This window comes from Eumetopias jubatus, unplaced genomic scaffold, assembly GCF_037043125.1.
Source record: "Eumetopias jubatus isolate StellerSeaLion01/CBP00866 unplaced genomic scaffold, mEumJub1_p1.0 scaffold_3, whole genome shotgun sequence".
Classification (NCBI taxonomy): Eukaryota; Metazoa; Chordata; class Mammalia; order Carnivora; family Otariidae; genus Eumetopias; species Eumetopias jubatus.
Window position 1 is genome coordinate 21,529,396 of NW_028274809.1, and position 15,072 is coordinate 21,544,467.

A 15,072-nucleotide genomic window follows, 5' to 3' on the forward strand; every position below is an offset into this window, starting at 1 on the left:
GGACAGTAAGTGTAAGGAAACGTTTAACTTCATATAGACTGCCTGGTTCTGGCGGCTACATTTCAAAACTGCTGCTGCAGATGTATTATTTCCATTCTTAGTTGGGCCCTTGTAAAACCCCTTCTCAGCCCCAGATCTTGGTTGCAGGACTTGAACTCTAGTCCTATCTCTAAGTAGTCCCCATCCCTCAGCTCCAAGCCCAAAACAAACTTGCATTTAGATGTGTTTGGGCTTTCGGGCAACCTGTGCATTTATCACAGCACAGACAAAAATATTTAGAATAGAATGAGATAGCCTGTCTAGTGAGAAACACTTGCCTTATTCACCTTTGTATCCTGATGCAGTCAGTTAAATGGCTTAAAAACCAAAGGCTCTGAAAACAAGCCAGGGTTGCTTCTACCGTAGGAGTAAAATGAAGGTGGGGATCTTTAATCTGTGAAGAGGCAAATTGAGAAGAAACATACTCTTGAGCTCATAAGGCAGCTTAGCAAAGTGGGAAAATCATGGACTATGGAGTCAGAAACCTAATTTTAAGCCCTACCCTCACCGCCTACCATAACCTTGAGAAAGTCACTATTTTCTATCCACAGAATATTTACTATTTCAACACCCTTCTAACTAGCCTCTATGTTCCCCATCTATTCTTTATCTTAAAAAACACACTAAAAGTAAAAAAATTTCTAGTATTATCAATCCTGCAGCCAACACACACAGGTTCAAATCCCAGCTCCATCATTTACAAGTTATGCAGCTTTCTCATGTGTGTAAATGGGGATATTATCTACATTTCATAAAGCTGTTTTGGGATTAAATGATATTCAGTGCTTAGACTATTCACGCTCAAGATATGTTAAATATTATATCACTGCTTACAAAATTCTAATGGTTCTCTATTACCTACACAATCACATCCAAATTCCTAACAAAGTAACACAGGAGGCCTTTAAATAAGATTCTCATAAACCCTAGCTCCCATCATATACTCTATTTTACTACTAGGCATTTTTCTGGAAACTTTAGCACAAGTTAAGTAACCTGGACCATGTAACTATGGAGGCAGTTTGGCTGAGTTGGTACCTGTTAACCCCAGGTACCTAATGTTTAACTCCCTGTGCTAACGCAAAACCTGGGGTTTTGGAAAACCTGTGTCAAACATTTCCATGAAGTCTGAAAATCCTGATTTGTCAATCCTGGTCTTATTCCTACTGACTCACAGAACTGACGTTTCACAGTACAAAAATCACATTGTTTACGTACCATTTTGCTACAAAAATAATAGCCACACATTTACTCATCAAATACTTAAGGCTACTATGTGCAAGGAATTATATTAGATACTGGGGATACGTTAATGAACAAAACTGTTGGGGGCAACAATTAAACACAAACCTAGAGTTACTGCTTAGACTAATAAGGGCTTGACACAGAGCATTACCCCGAGGCAATGTCTGTGCCAGAGCCAATGTGGAAGTAAAGGTAAAAAAATCTGTGAACAGATGTTATAGAGAACTTAAGAAAACTAGTAATGGGCCAGAGAGTTATGAAAGAGAAGGGCAGCCCATGAAGAAAGGTTTTTACTCTATCCTAAGGGCACAGGAAATCCATGTTTTCATCCTATCAGATTTGTATTCCCAAAGAATTACTGTCTTTGGAGTATAGACAGACATACCTGTTAGGGAGCTTCCTGAGGACTGCTTACCACAGATGGTAGCTTAGACAAGATTGAGAAAAGGAGAACCACGAAAACTGGCAGAGAATTAAGTGATGGACTGAATAAAGGTGAAAAAAGGTTAATCATCACCATTAACTATTCACACAACTCAAATTCCTCCACGGATCTTCACGTTTATTAGTGTAACAACCATCTACACCAACTTGTGTAATTCAATCCTGTCCATCCTTCTTTGCAAACTGAAAAATGGAGAATGGTGTAGACATCTGCAAAATCTGTCCTAAAATTCTAATTGTTTCATATTGTTTCCTGAAGATGCTGATAAAACGTGTGGTGAGACAAAACACCCATTAAGTTAGAAGGCAGTATATGTCATCCTACCTTTAGAAACAAAAAAATTAACCGTGATCTAAAAACAAAAGTCCTCACAATTTGAATTAATGCAGCTCAAAAAAGTTGAATTGGCCAAGGATACACCTACAGAAAGCAAAGACACATATCCAACCTCTAAGACTTATATTCTTTTATCTATCATTTGACTACAGGAAAAAAAAAGCTGTATTAGGAAAACCCAATCTCAGCACGCTTTTCCAATAAAAATTAGGACTCTTTAATTTCCAAGGCCTTTGAGAAAGCAAAACTAATGCAACACAAATTGAAAGATCTAATTAATAAATTTAACAACAAGCCAAAGTAATTTTGTTACATAAATTAACCCATTTATTATAGGCTAGTAATGTTTCAAATGGTGAAGCTTCTACTGGTCTTTCAACTCCTTCAGTCTTCTGATAGCAGACTTTACTGTGACAGCAGAAGTGGTGCTGGAAAGAAAAACAAAGTTGGTTCCAATATAATTCGCTACACTAACATGTGAAATGGCAAATGAGTAAATCCTGCCTCATTTTTACGTTACAATCTTAACAATGATGACAACTTTTAACAATTAAGAGCTGTGTCTTCAGGCTTTTGCAGAATTAAATAGGCAATCTCATGCAACTGATGCTGCAACTCTCAAGCAGCATTAAAAAAAATAACAGGGATGAATGAATGGTTGCAGGAGGCTGACCTGAACTCACTGAAAGGGAATGAACACAATCTCAGAAGAAATAAATTGTAAGATGGTTATCATAAATGAGAGCTATCCAAAAGTGTCAAAATAGGTAGAACAGACTCAAGTATGTCTTGGGAAGACAGCTATTAAAATGACTACAAAAAGTTATACCAAAAGATTCTGCAACTCTACCTGGAACACCCATAACCATTACATATGGTCGGTACAGGAATGCTAGTTCATTTTATCATCACAACCAAGAGCATGCTAGGCTCCGTTTGCCTTTTTGACCTCATAAACGCCCACAAGACCCAAACATACATAAAAATGATCATTTCAACACTTTCCAATATTTTACACTGCTGCGGTTTTAAATCAGCTAAAATTAAAATTTCAACTCTTCAACCACACTAGCCTTATCATTTTATACGTGGGAGGCTAGTGTATTGGACAGCACACATCTAGATACTGAATCACATATGAACCTTTAAGGTCAGCAACGAATTCCAAAATTAGAGATCTTCAAGGGAGGCTTTAATTTCCAGAAATGGATTAACTCAAAAGTCCACTCAATCAATAACCAGCACAGGTAGATTTATCTCAGCAGCATCACGCGGCACTTGTCAGGGTCACAAAGCTGTCGAGGTCCAGCCAGTATTGTTTAGAATGGCAAAGGTGTCGTCGTCCAGGTGGCCTCAAGTTTCCATCCACAGTAACAAGCTAACTGACCTCATTTTTATAAAAACAGCTTGCAGTACAAGTCAAAGTTCAGTATAGATTCAGTCCCACTAAAGGACCTGCCTGTACAGTATCATTATGCTCACACTGATGACCCTTAGAATTCTATGAAATTCTAAAGTCATGTCAGACTTTTCTATTATAGTTTTGTTTCTAGTCTTTGAACAACAACATAAACCGTAACTCTCCATGAGTCATGAAAAAAACAAAAGCATTCCTGTTTTCTCAGTCTTGTAAAAAGAGTTAATTAAAACTAGCCCGTTCAGCGTCAAACCTGGAATTTTGATGTGATCCACACCCTTCCAAATACCACAAAGAAAAGGGACTCACTTGTAGGTCCAAGCGCCACCAGCGACGGTTTTCATGCAGGAGCCACAATGCCAGATCCCCACAGCTCGTCTTTTCATCTTTGTCTGTAAAAGACAATCAGTTTTCCCTATAAACCAATAAAAGCCTTTTACCTCACCATCATCCAGGGGTCTAAATTACACTAGAAAATGGGTGCATTTTGGGGCACCTGGGTGGCTCAGGTTGGGATCCCAGGGACCTGGGATCACGTCCCCCTCCCTTCCCAAACAGTACTCCTGCACCCCATCAACATACAAGGTTACACGAAACTCTCCAGCAACACCAGTAGACAGAACTGGCAAGAGTCATTTCCCACGAAGCAGGCTTGGCTTAGGCTGGGGCTCCTTGTCAAATGTTTGACCCTTTAGTTCCCAAGTGTAAAGGGAAAGCATTCTACGAAATCCACAGTTATCAACAACCCAGCACACCATTCACAAACTTCCTTCAAGAGCAGGGTCACTTAGCAGGAAAGCCTCCGCCCCCCCCCCCCCGGCCCCCGCCCCGGAGACCATCTTACTTTGCCACAGAAGGAGCAAGTGTACTTGGCGTGCTGGCTTATTTCAATCTTCTTCACCATTTTCCTGAGGGAGGCACCATAACGGGTCCCGTATTTACCCACGATCCCGACCTTCTTGGTGCGTTTAGCCTGTTAAGAGCAAAGAGAGAAACCGGCGATATTAGGACCGGGGAACCGAGTCTTCCCCCCGCCCCCACTCCCCGCGCCAAACACCATTCCTCCAGTCACCCAGTCCCTGCCAATGACCTAGGTCCCCCTCATTCCGTCCTGGCAAAATCTGAGGCCAGAGCGGTCCCCGGGCTCCGAGGCCACCCTGTTAACCCGGCCGGGATGGGCCAGGCGCCACCGAGGCGCCCCCGCCGCTCCGCCCCAGTCTGCGTCCGAAAGGGGCGGCCACGGCACGAAGGCCGAGGACAGCGCGAGGCAGGGCGGAGGGCGGGCGAGCAGACGCCGGGTGAGGGCGAAGATATCAAGAGAAGATCAGATGCGGGCGGATAGACCTCTAGGCCTCACCGGCAGCAACACTCACCATATCGCCGCAAACTAGGTCCGAGCCCAGAGAGGAAGAGACTCAGTGCGCAAGCGCAGTTTTAGGCGAACGGGCGGAAGTGGCGCATGGGAGGCCCAGCTAGGAATTAAACTCTATGCTCCGGAGGTTTCTTCGCCCCCGGGGCCTTCTGGGGAATGTGGTTTTTTTGTTTTCTGTATTAAAATTTTTATTGTTTAAGCAGGCTATAAAGAGAGAGAATTATTTATCACAGCCTTATTGCTAGGGATGGAAGCAGGTCAGTTTGTTACTTAATTAACTGGCTTCTTGTATGAATGGTAACAGCAGGAAATATTAGACAAGTGTTTCTTGAAAGCTGCCATCTCCAGTTTTTGCCATACTGCTATTGACTGTTTTACCATTTATTTTAAAGCTGAGTCACTTTTGAAAAACTTAACTCGAAAGCTGCCATCTCCAGTTTTTGCCATACTGCTATTGACTGTTTTACCATTTATTTTAAAGCTGAGTCACTTTTGAAAAACTTAACAAAATGAAGCTTCGTCCTAAGCCAAAACTATCTAAGGAATCCAGGGAGAATGTGCTATGTGGGTATTTTTCCTAGTACGCATTAAAATCAACACATAAATAACGCAAACAAAAAATGTCCATTGATGAAGCTGTTGATCCTGACCCCCACAGTACATTTTAAAAACATTTCAGAAAATTTCAAATATAAACAAAAGTAGAAGAAATAGTGTGATATACAAAGGCACAGCTTTTAAAACATAATAACTACATGCCTTCTTTAAAAAATGCTTCATACTGTGACTTGGGGAGATTATTTTTATGTTCTAATTAAATAAATACACATTTTCACCAATTAAATTATATATTGTATTCCTTGACATTACATTCTTGCCTTTACATATTGAAAACATTAACCTCTCAGTAAAAACTACATCAAGAAGAATGATGCCTAGAGACACACACAGCAAGTACCTTGTTTTACACACCAATGCAACTGTGCAAACCCATCTCCCGGCTGGGGGAATAGGATGTGCTCAAAATTTCCCAGTTCCACCACAGCCTCCAAGTACCCTCTGCCCCTTTAGGGTGAAGAACGGCAAGGGGCAGAGGGAGAAAGTCTCTCCTCCCTCAGGAGAGAAATACACTGCATGTTGGGGATGATTTCTGGACACTTCACCACCAAAACTACGCCCTGCTTCTAGAAAACTATAAATTAAAGCAAAATACATTCCTATTGGTGCAAACAAATGGGATTGATGGAAGAAGAGTTGAGAAACAAGCACTCCAACTGTCCTCCTGTTCTGGTCTGTGCCTGCAGGTTGAGCAGGAGTGGGGTTCACTTGCCCTGGGTGAGGGTATAAGCATGGCCAGCTTGCACTCTCTGAGGTGAGCCCTCCTGGGCTGGCTCAAGAGCCTAGTTCAGATCATCATTTAGCAAATTTACCACCTCCCCCCCCCCATCCCCTGTGTAGCCTCCTGCCTCTCTGTCCTTCAGGGGGTCTGAGAGAGAGCAAGAGAAGATAGAATGCGTGAGTAAGAATGCAGTAGAATGGCTGAAAATGAGACACACCATAATAGGAGGAAATTGTTCATGCTCAGAGCAATTTTCTCAAAACTGAACAATTCTCTTTAAATAGCAAGCTTGAGGATGTACAAATAGCACTCTCATGAAATCAGCTCTAAGTGGCTTCAGAGAACTGTGTACAAAGTCTCAATTTGTCTTATCTGTCGGCTAATAAATCTCCATCCCCGTTAGAAGACCATCAGGGGTAGAGATGAACTGTAATATGTACCTATAAAAGTCTTAGTAAAAACCTCTTGCTGAGTCACACCTGCTCATCAGGAGCAAGCAAAATTCACTTTGCCCTTAAAAAAAATAAGTTAAAAGTTGCCTCTAGAGGAGAGGTCTTTTAGCTGTTGAGCCAACCAGTTCTCTTTGGGGCATATGGAACATTTTATTCTTGAAGGAAATCTGAGGTGCAAACATCATCCCCAATTTATCTCATGCTGGAGACCAAAAGGTTTATCCTGGAGTCCTAGGCTCCATGTTGTTCCTTCACTTTGTGCCCAAAGAGCTCTTGCTTGCCCTTCACTGAAGTGCCTGGTGGCCACAAACAAGAGTGAAGTCTGCACACAATTTTAAGAACCCTGTGGGCCAGCCTCCACAAGGGGCAGTAGACTCAGCAAGGGGAAGGCGGGCCCTGACAAGGCCAAGTCTTAAACTCCTAGAATCAGGTATCTGAAAAGAATTCAGTATGTGGATTCATTCCTTCTTCTCTTCTCTCCAGAAATTTACTTTAAATTCATCATTCCAGTTTGCTTTTTGTTTTAATGGACATTTCACAGAGCGTTGACCCAGGTAATGCATCCATCAGGATGGGAGTTACTTGGTAACTCTTAAAAGAGAAGGTCAATCAATATGAAACAATAGCCAAATATATTATGTGAAATGAGCCATTTCTAATATGAAGAGTTTGATTCAATTTTTGTAAAAACAATTCTATGTATATTTATATATTTATATGCGTTGGGAATAAATTGCCAATGGCTCCATCCCAAATTGTTTATATTAGTTATTACCTGTAGGAAGTAGGGCTAGGAATAGGAGGGATGAGAAGGCAGGGCTTTCATTTTTTACTTATACATTTTAATTTTTAATTTATTTTGTTTTATTATTATTTTTAAGATTTTATTTATTTGAGAGAGAAAGTATGAGCGGGAGGAGGGGCAAAGGGAGAGCGATAAGGACAAGGGACTCTGCCCTGAGCACAGAGCCTGATGCAGGGCTCCAACCCACAACCCTGAGACCACAACCTGAGCCAAAATCAAGAGTTGGACGCTTAACCGCTTAACTGACTGTGCCACCCAGGCGCCCCGATTAGTTAATTTTTACCTCAAATTTATAATAGTGAAAAGAGTCTTTTCAATAAGTGATGCTGAGAAACTGCATATTCATATGGAAAAAATTAACCTTGACTTTACCTCACTCCATGTGCAAAAATAAACTGCAATTGGATTGTAGATCTAAACATTAAGAGCAAAACAATAAACTTCTAGAACATACATTCGCAACCTTGGGATTATGGTTTACATGAGTGTTTTGTAATGTTTTGTTAAGCTGTAAATTTGTCTTATGAACTCTTTTATGTATGATATTTCACCCTAGAAAAGGGGAGTTAATAAGAAAGAGGAAAAGTGCCTGGCACTCAAAAAGTCCTATGAATGGGTTGGTAGGGGGATGTAGACAGAGGATGTTGCAAAACCAAAGAGCTGTTGGCTGTCCTAATATCCCAAACACTGTGACTCACAGGCTTCTCGATGTTTTCTGCTATGATTAGGAACCCATTTCCTTAGCTGGGACCTCGCAGGAAAAGACAAAACCAAAATCACAGGTATGAGAGAGTACTCCAACAAATTCTCTTGAAGTTTCCATGCCATTTTTTTTTAACCTTGTAATCCTGCACGTGGTAAGAAGTGAGAGGATAGGGCAGGAGATAAGGTTGGACTTCTTTTCATACCTTTTGCAGTTTAAATTTCACCTACAAAGAGCTTCAGAAAGCACCAAGGTTCTGGGTTGGCTCAGTTGGTTAAGCGTCTGCCTTCTGAGGCTCAGGATCCTGGGTTTTCTGTGCTCGAGTTTCCGTGCTCAGTGGGGAGTTGGCTTCTCCCTCTGCCCCTCTCCCCTGCTCACGCTCTTGCGCTCTTTCTCTCTCTCTCAAATAAATAAAATCTTAAAAAAAAAAAAGTATTAAGATTCCAATAGATAAGAATGCATAGACAAGGCAACACCCAAGAGCCAGCAGTGAGGGGATGGCACCTCTTAGCTCTCCCTCTGACCTAGAAAAAGTTTTGTGGGAAGCCAAGAAGGAAAAGACACGATTAATTCTAGTACAGATGGATCAAGGCTTACAGGATCACTTGCTCCCTCCAGGAGTCTTCCTGATCCCAGTCCTAAAGGCAGAAATTAACCAGGGTCATTCAGGGAATAATGACCCCGGTGAGGGTAGGCAGAGACAGCTCTGGTGGGCATACGGGGCCTTTCGTAAAACCCTGTAAGGGGCCAACTGATGGCAGGGATAGGAAGTGGAATGAGACAGGCCCAGATTTTTTTCATTAGAACTGACATTTCCAGAAAACACAGTGGATGGTGGCAGGTATGTGTCTGGACTGACTGTGAAGTAAAGATGGAAAAAGTGCAGAAATCCTTCCTTAAACCCAAACCATTTACTCTCTATAAATAAATCCAAGTGTCTTTTCTGAATCACACAGAAATGGCTGGATGGCTCTCAACAAATTCTAGAGGTACATTTGGGATGGTATAACTTAGAATATACAGGCTTCGTAGTACAAGTAAAATTTGCTTTGGAGGACCTCAAGGACATCTCGGAGATGGTGAGTCTTTCTCTAGAGCGGCTGAAACTGAGGTTTAACTGGAGGCTTCAGACGGAGGCTCAACAGGCCATATTTACTAAGACTCCAGAAGAATAGCAGTTTTAAACATGCACACCAAGGGCGCCTGGGTGGCTCAGTTGGTTAAGCAACTGCCTTCGGCTCGGGTCATGATCCCGGAGTTCCGGGGTCGAGTCCCGCGTCGGGCTCCCTGCTTGGCAGGGGGCCTGCTTCTCCCTCTGGCCCTCCCCCCCTCTCATGTACTCTCTCGCTCTCTCAAATAAATAAATAAATCTTAAAAAAAAAATAAACGTGCACACCAAGTTGCAAGGACCAAGGGCAAACCCTCCCAAGGGTAGGCATTGATCTGACACCTTGTGTCAGGCCCCCAGGTGAATAAAGCAGAGATTTATTCATTTAACAATGGTCACTGATTCTCCCAAGCAACACTGGATATACATGTCTCAAAATCACCTGCACCTTTCACTGTATTTCTGAAGCATACCCATTGTAGACTAACCACATTCCTAGAGTAAGGAGGAGCTCTTAAAAAAGTAAGGAATGAGATGCTATGGTCTCATTCTCTGAGACATTCAAGAACTTGACCAAACTCGAGCAGGGCTCCTGAGAAAGCTGCACCCAGTCTTTGAGTGAGCAGCAGGCGAGTCTCCGGAGACGTCCACAGACTCACAGAAGAGGGCTTCGTAATGCTCCTCAAGCCGTGAGATGTCAGGAGAGACAGCAGAGGCTGTGGCTAGGTTCTGGGGCAGGCGAGGAAGAAATGCTCCTTTCTGAAACTCTCTCAGCATCTAACTGTGATCCAGAATCTTTCTGCTTCCTGGGCCTTAATTCATTCCACAGACTTTTCTGAAGTGACTGGTTGTTTCCATCAATGAGCCACCAAGACTGCAAAAACCACTGCAAAAACCTCGTGAGCAATGTTGAGGTAGGATTTTAGCATTTCTTTTCATACAAATTCTATCCTCATTGGGCCATCACTCAGCAGGCCACCCTGTGCACGATCGACTGTATCCTTTTCCAGAACTACACTGGTGGCTGTGTCCGTGGCAGATTGATTATGGACTCCGAGGGCAGCAACCATGAAGTGATGTAGTTGGCTTTCCAGAGCACCACTCCTGAGGGAACTAAGGACAATTTATTTGATGACACAGCAGCCGTTGCTCTTAATTACTCTTAGACAAATATTTATTTTAAGTGGCCATTTGGGACAAAATTAGAGTAAACTTTAGATAGACCCATTACTTGTCCTCTGGAAGCTTCCAACAAGTCATAGTATTATAAACAAACTGGTACAGCTGACAAAATTTAAAAACAAAATTGCTGGAGGAAAAATAGTATAAGACCACTTCCAGTGGCCTAGAGGAGAGCCCAGATAAGCGTTCTCTCTCAGGCTTTGACTCTGGATTTTTTTTTTTTTTTGGTAACACTGGGTCATTCTCATTTCAGGAGGTGACAGAGGAAACCAAAGGCCTAATTATCTATGGAGATCTGGCACCACAACATGGTAGGATACACCGGCAGGATGCAGGCTCAGCTGTTAATCTCCACAGTCCTTTGCAGAAAGACAGGAGAAGCAACTCATGCCCCTCAGATGTAGGTGTTTGGGCTGGATTTCCTGAAGAGCTCTGACCCTACAGAGAAGCTCATAGCAGTAGATCAGTACAGTGATTAATAGGAAGCTCAGTAACTAAATGCCAGGTTTGACTGAGGAAGGCAGAAAGTTAGCCAGTTATTTCCCAAGGCCAAAGCCTCCCACAGGACATGGCCCTGCAGTCTGGATCGGATTGTACTGACATGTCAGTATGTCTGACCACCCCTGAGCAGCAGTGAAGGGGGTTGGGTGGCTCTCAAAGATCTCTCTCTCTCTGTTGGAGCTGTCTAGAAGCCCTGGAAAGGGGGCTGAAAGGCACAAGAAAATGGTGCATTCCAGGGTCTTGTTCTAGTTAGAACAGTTAGCTGGGAGCCTGCAGGGAGGCTGAGCCCCTTGGGAAGGCAGCCGCGCAATCAGCTGCTCATAGACCCGCCAAAACACCCCCTTACACCAGCAGGTGTAAGACATGTGCACCTACCCTAGAGTGGGCGGCTCTAGAGGGGGTGGCCTAGCTGTAAGTCCTGCTCTGCCACTTCCTAGCTGAAGACTGTCTTGGCTCGGTTTCTGCATCTACACAATGAAAATCGAACTACCTTCTTCTAAGGTGGGGCTCACCGCGTCAATACATGTGAAGTGTCTGGCCCGGTGCCTGGCACCTAGTAAACAGTACGAGAGTGAAAACCATCCAAGTCTAACAAACAAATGCACACACAGTCGTGCTGGAGCAACTTAGACATCTTGCACTGCTGCCAAGATAATTGGACTAACTCTAAACCTTTACTTAACCTGGTCCACTGTCTTTCGACAATACCAACTAAAGCAGCCAACTCCTTCCTTTTTGAAACACTTTTTAAATATCCCCCTCCCGGACACCCATTTTGGTTTTCTTCCTCTTTTTCTTTGCTGTTTGGTCTCCTTTTTCTCTTCCCAACCCTAACTGTTGGCGTGCTCTGGGGTTAGTTAGATCTGCTTTTTTTCCCCAAAGCCACCTTACCTGCTCAATCTCATCCAGCCCCATGACTATAAATACCATTTATATCTGGTGAGGGCAGAAGTCACAGCTCTAGGTGTGACCTTCTCCTGCCGGAGACCCAAATCCTACAGCCTACATAACCTAGCACTTGGATCATGCCACAGGTTGGGTTTCCCAGAACCACACGGAGTGTGTGGTACAGGTGTTTATTAGAGATCAATGTCTGTGAAGGAAGGAAAGGAAGCAGGGCAGGCAGAGGGAGGTGAACTAGAGCCTCAGATGGCCCCGCGGGAAGTGGGCAGCTCTGCAGTGAATACCACCCGCCTGGCAGGCAGGGGTGTCCCACATGAGGCCTAAGTGGCCTGGCCTTTGTGGCCCCCTTGTTCAGTCACTGACGCAGGCTGCTCCAGGAAGGGTGTAACCTCGGACAAAGTGGCTTTCCATGGACTGAGACCAACTGGAAGTTGTGGCCAGGTGGAGGCTATATGCTAGGTGAGCTCCCTGAAGCTAGGCAGGAAGCTTCCCTCCTTAAGGGGTAGTTGGGTGGGGTGTCTCCGTCTCAAACTCAACAAGTCCATAACCAAAACCTTGGTTTTGCCCACACTACCCACACTTCCTCATCTTTTTTTTTTTTCCTTTAATCTGAGTCAAGGGCACTACAGCTTTGCTCAGGCCAGATCCTAGGCCTAATTATTGACTTGTCCTTCTCAAATGCCTCTCGGTCAATGCATCTCAAATTCGTTCAGCTCTACAATCACAACATACCCAATCCAAGCACTTCTTACCTCCTTCACACTGCCGCTCAGCTGGGCCACACCTCAGCGTCGCCCCGTGGTCAGCTGCAATAGTTCACTAGTCTCCTCTCGAAACTGCTCCCCTGACCATACTTCCCGATCTATTTTCTACACACAAATTGGAGGGATCTTTCATTTTTTAATTAACTTATTCTTTAAAGATTTTTTTTTTTTTAATTTTAGAGAGAGAGTGTGAGTGGTGGGAGGGGCAGAGGGAGAGGGAGAATCTCAAGCAGACTCCATGCCCAGTGTGGGCCCGACGACAGGCTTGATCTCACGACCCTGAGATCATGACCTGAGCCGAAATCAAGAGTCAGCCGCTTGGGCGCCTGGGTGGCTCAGTTGGTTAAGTGACTGCCTTCGGCTCAGGTCATGATCCTGGAGTTCCAGGATTGAGTCCTGCATTGGGCTCCCTGCTCAGCAGGGAGTCTTCTTCTCCCTCTGACCCTCCCCCCTCTCATGGGCTCTCTCTCTCATTCTCTCAAATAAATAAATAAATCTTAAAAAAAAAAAAAAAAGAGTCAGCCGCTTAACCAACTGAGCCGTCCAGGGACCCTTGGAGGGATCTTTTAAAAATATAATCAGATTGCCTCATATCCCTGTTCAAAAACCAGTCAGTGGCTTCATGTTCAAAATTAAATCTGATTCTTTACACAACCTAGGGGCTCCACGTCATCTGGCCACTTTCTCTTCGGTGACATCACCTCTAATCCTGCCACACGATACCCCACACCCCTCACCACTCTCTAAACCTGTGTTGGCCAACACAGGAGCCACCAGCCACAAGTGCACTTGAAACAAGCACTTGACATTGGCTAGTCCACTCTGGGAGGTGCTGTTACCATCAAACACACACTGGGTATATAGCATGAAAAAAAGAATGTAATAGTAGAAAGTGTTTCAGTAAGTTTTTAATAGTGATTGTATGTTGAGCTGACATTTTGAAGATAGAGTTAAAGACAATATTACTAATTTGATCCGTCTTTATTTTTTTAAAACACTCTTTTAGAAAATTAAATTCCCATCTGTGGCTTATGTTATATTTCTGTTGGATGGGGCAGCTCTAAACTAGGAGTTAGCAAATTATGCTTTGTGGGCCAAATCCTGCCCACTGCCTGCTTTGGGCTTTGTATGGCCCGTGGACTAAGCACAGTTTTTACATTTTTTAATGATTGAAAAAAAATCAAAAGAAAAATTCGTGACCATGAAAATTGTATAAATTCAAATTTCAGTGTCCATAACAGAGTTTTATTGGAAAAGAGCCATAATCATTTGTTTCTGGATTACCCAGGGTAGTTTTTGTCCTATAGCAGCAGAGTTGAGTCATTCCAACAGAGAAAACCTGGCCCATAAAGCCAAATATATTTACTGTCTGACTATTGACAGAAAAAGCTTATCACCTCCTTCTCTAAACCCTTACCTCCTTAGTTTTACTTTTCTTCGTAGGATATATAACTATTATCTCTCCTGTGATGTAACTTCTACAAAGGTACCAGCTTTCTCGCTTTTGTTGAATTACTGCCAGCACCTAGAACACTGCCTGGCACGTATCAGGTGCTCTATAAATACTTGTTGAATCAATACATTTTAAAAACCCAGATTTCAGGGGTTGCATAGGAAGCACCTCGTTACTTAAACAACATGAATTATCACTACTACAATCTGCTGTCTCTATTTCTCAGCCAGAAAAGCTAAGGTTAAGACCCCAGGCGACCCGCACAGAAAGGCCAGAAAGGAAATGCTGTGCGGAGGCCTGCTAACTCGCTGGGCCAGAGACAGACGCCAGCACTGCTGTAACGTCAAGAGGAGCGCAAGCTTTAAAAACAAAACAGCTTATTTTATTTCCATGATTTTTAAATGCTTTTTTTTTTTGCCCCGCTTATAGGGGAAAGGTAAAGCTGTCAAAATTATCAAAAAATTCGTATCTCCTTTTCTTCACGGGGCTGCCCATCAACGTTATTTCGTCCACTGTGTCTTCCAGGTCCTGGGAATCACTTCCAGGTGCGCCAGAAGCACTTCCGGGGTCAAAGGATTCCGCTGCCTCCAGGAGCTCCATGTCACTTCCATCCTCCTCAAAGGACTTCTGGAAGAGGTCATAGATCTTCTGCTGCTTTGGGTCCTTTATCAGAGAGAGAAAACAAAAAAGTTAGAAGGCAGGCTCCAGCACCGACTCTCCTTGGGCCACTGAGGCTGGGGAGGAGGCACGGAGGTGGGGGCTGCACATTTTACGGCGTCAGGTGCCGCATGACGGCCACTGTAGACCAGGGCGCCTTACTGCCTGACACTGTTTCTTTTCTGCTGCTCGTGGAGTAAAGGAAAAGGGGAAGGGAAGTTAGAAATGGTGTGAGAGCCATAAAGAACATGCTCTCAAACTATAACTTATGTTGGAAATGTCTTCTTCCTTCTAGCTTTCCAAATTGGTATTCAAATAGCTCCTAAGCTCTCACTTCCTGCAAAGCCCTTC

The 15,072-nt window shown here is 43.6% G+C and overlaps 2 protein-coding genes across 5 annotated transcripts in view; both read right to left on the reverse strand.

Annotated features, from left to right (window-relative positions):
* Positions 1-2,258: 2,258 nt before the first annotated feature.
* Positions 2,259-4,926, reverse strand: RPL37A (ribosomal protein L37a). Its single transcript, XM_028112262.2, has 4 exons — positions 4,856-4,926; positions 4,327-4,455; positions 3,792-3,874; positions 2,259-2,493 (listed from the first exon to the last, which is right to left on the reverse strand). The coding sequence occupies exons 1-4, from the start codon at positions 4,856-4,858 to the stop codon at positions 2,430-2,432; spliced, it is 279 nt and encodes a 92-aa protein (XP_027968063.1). The 5' UTR covers positions 4,859-4,926; the 3' UTR covers positions 2,259-2,429.
* An 8,578-nt stretch (positions 4,927-13,504) lies between these two features.
* Positions 13,505-15,072, reverse strand: part of SMARCAL1 (SNF2 related chromatin remodeling annealing helicase 1) — a 57,033-nt gene continuing 55,465 nt past the window's right edge. For all 4 annotated transcript variants that reach the window (XM_028112167.2, XM_028112168.2, XM_028112169.2 and 1 more), the window contains one exon: positions 13,505-14,727. In XM_028112167.2, coding sequence (XP_027967968.1) covers positions 14,488-14,727 — 240 coding nt within the window. In that variant the 3' untranslated portion in view covers positions 13,505-14,487. The remainder of the gene's footprint in view (positions 14,728-15,072) is intronic.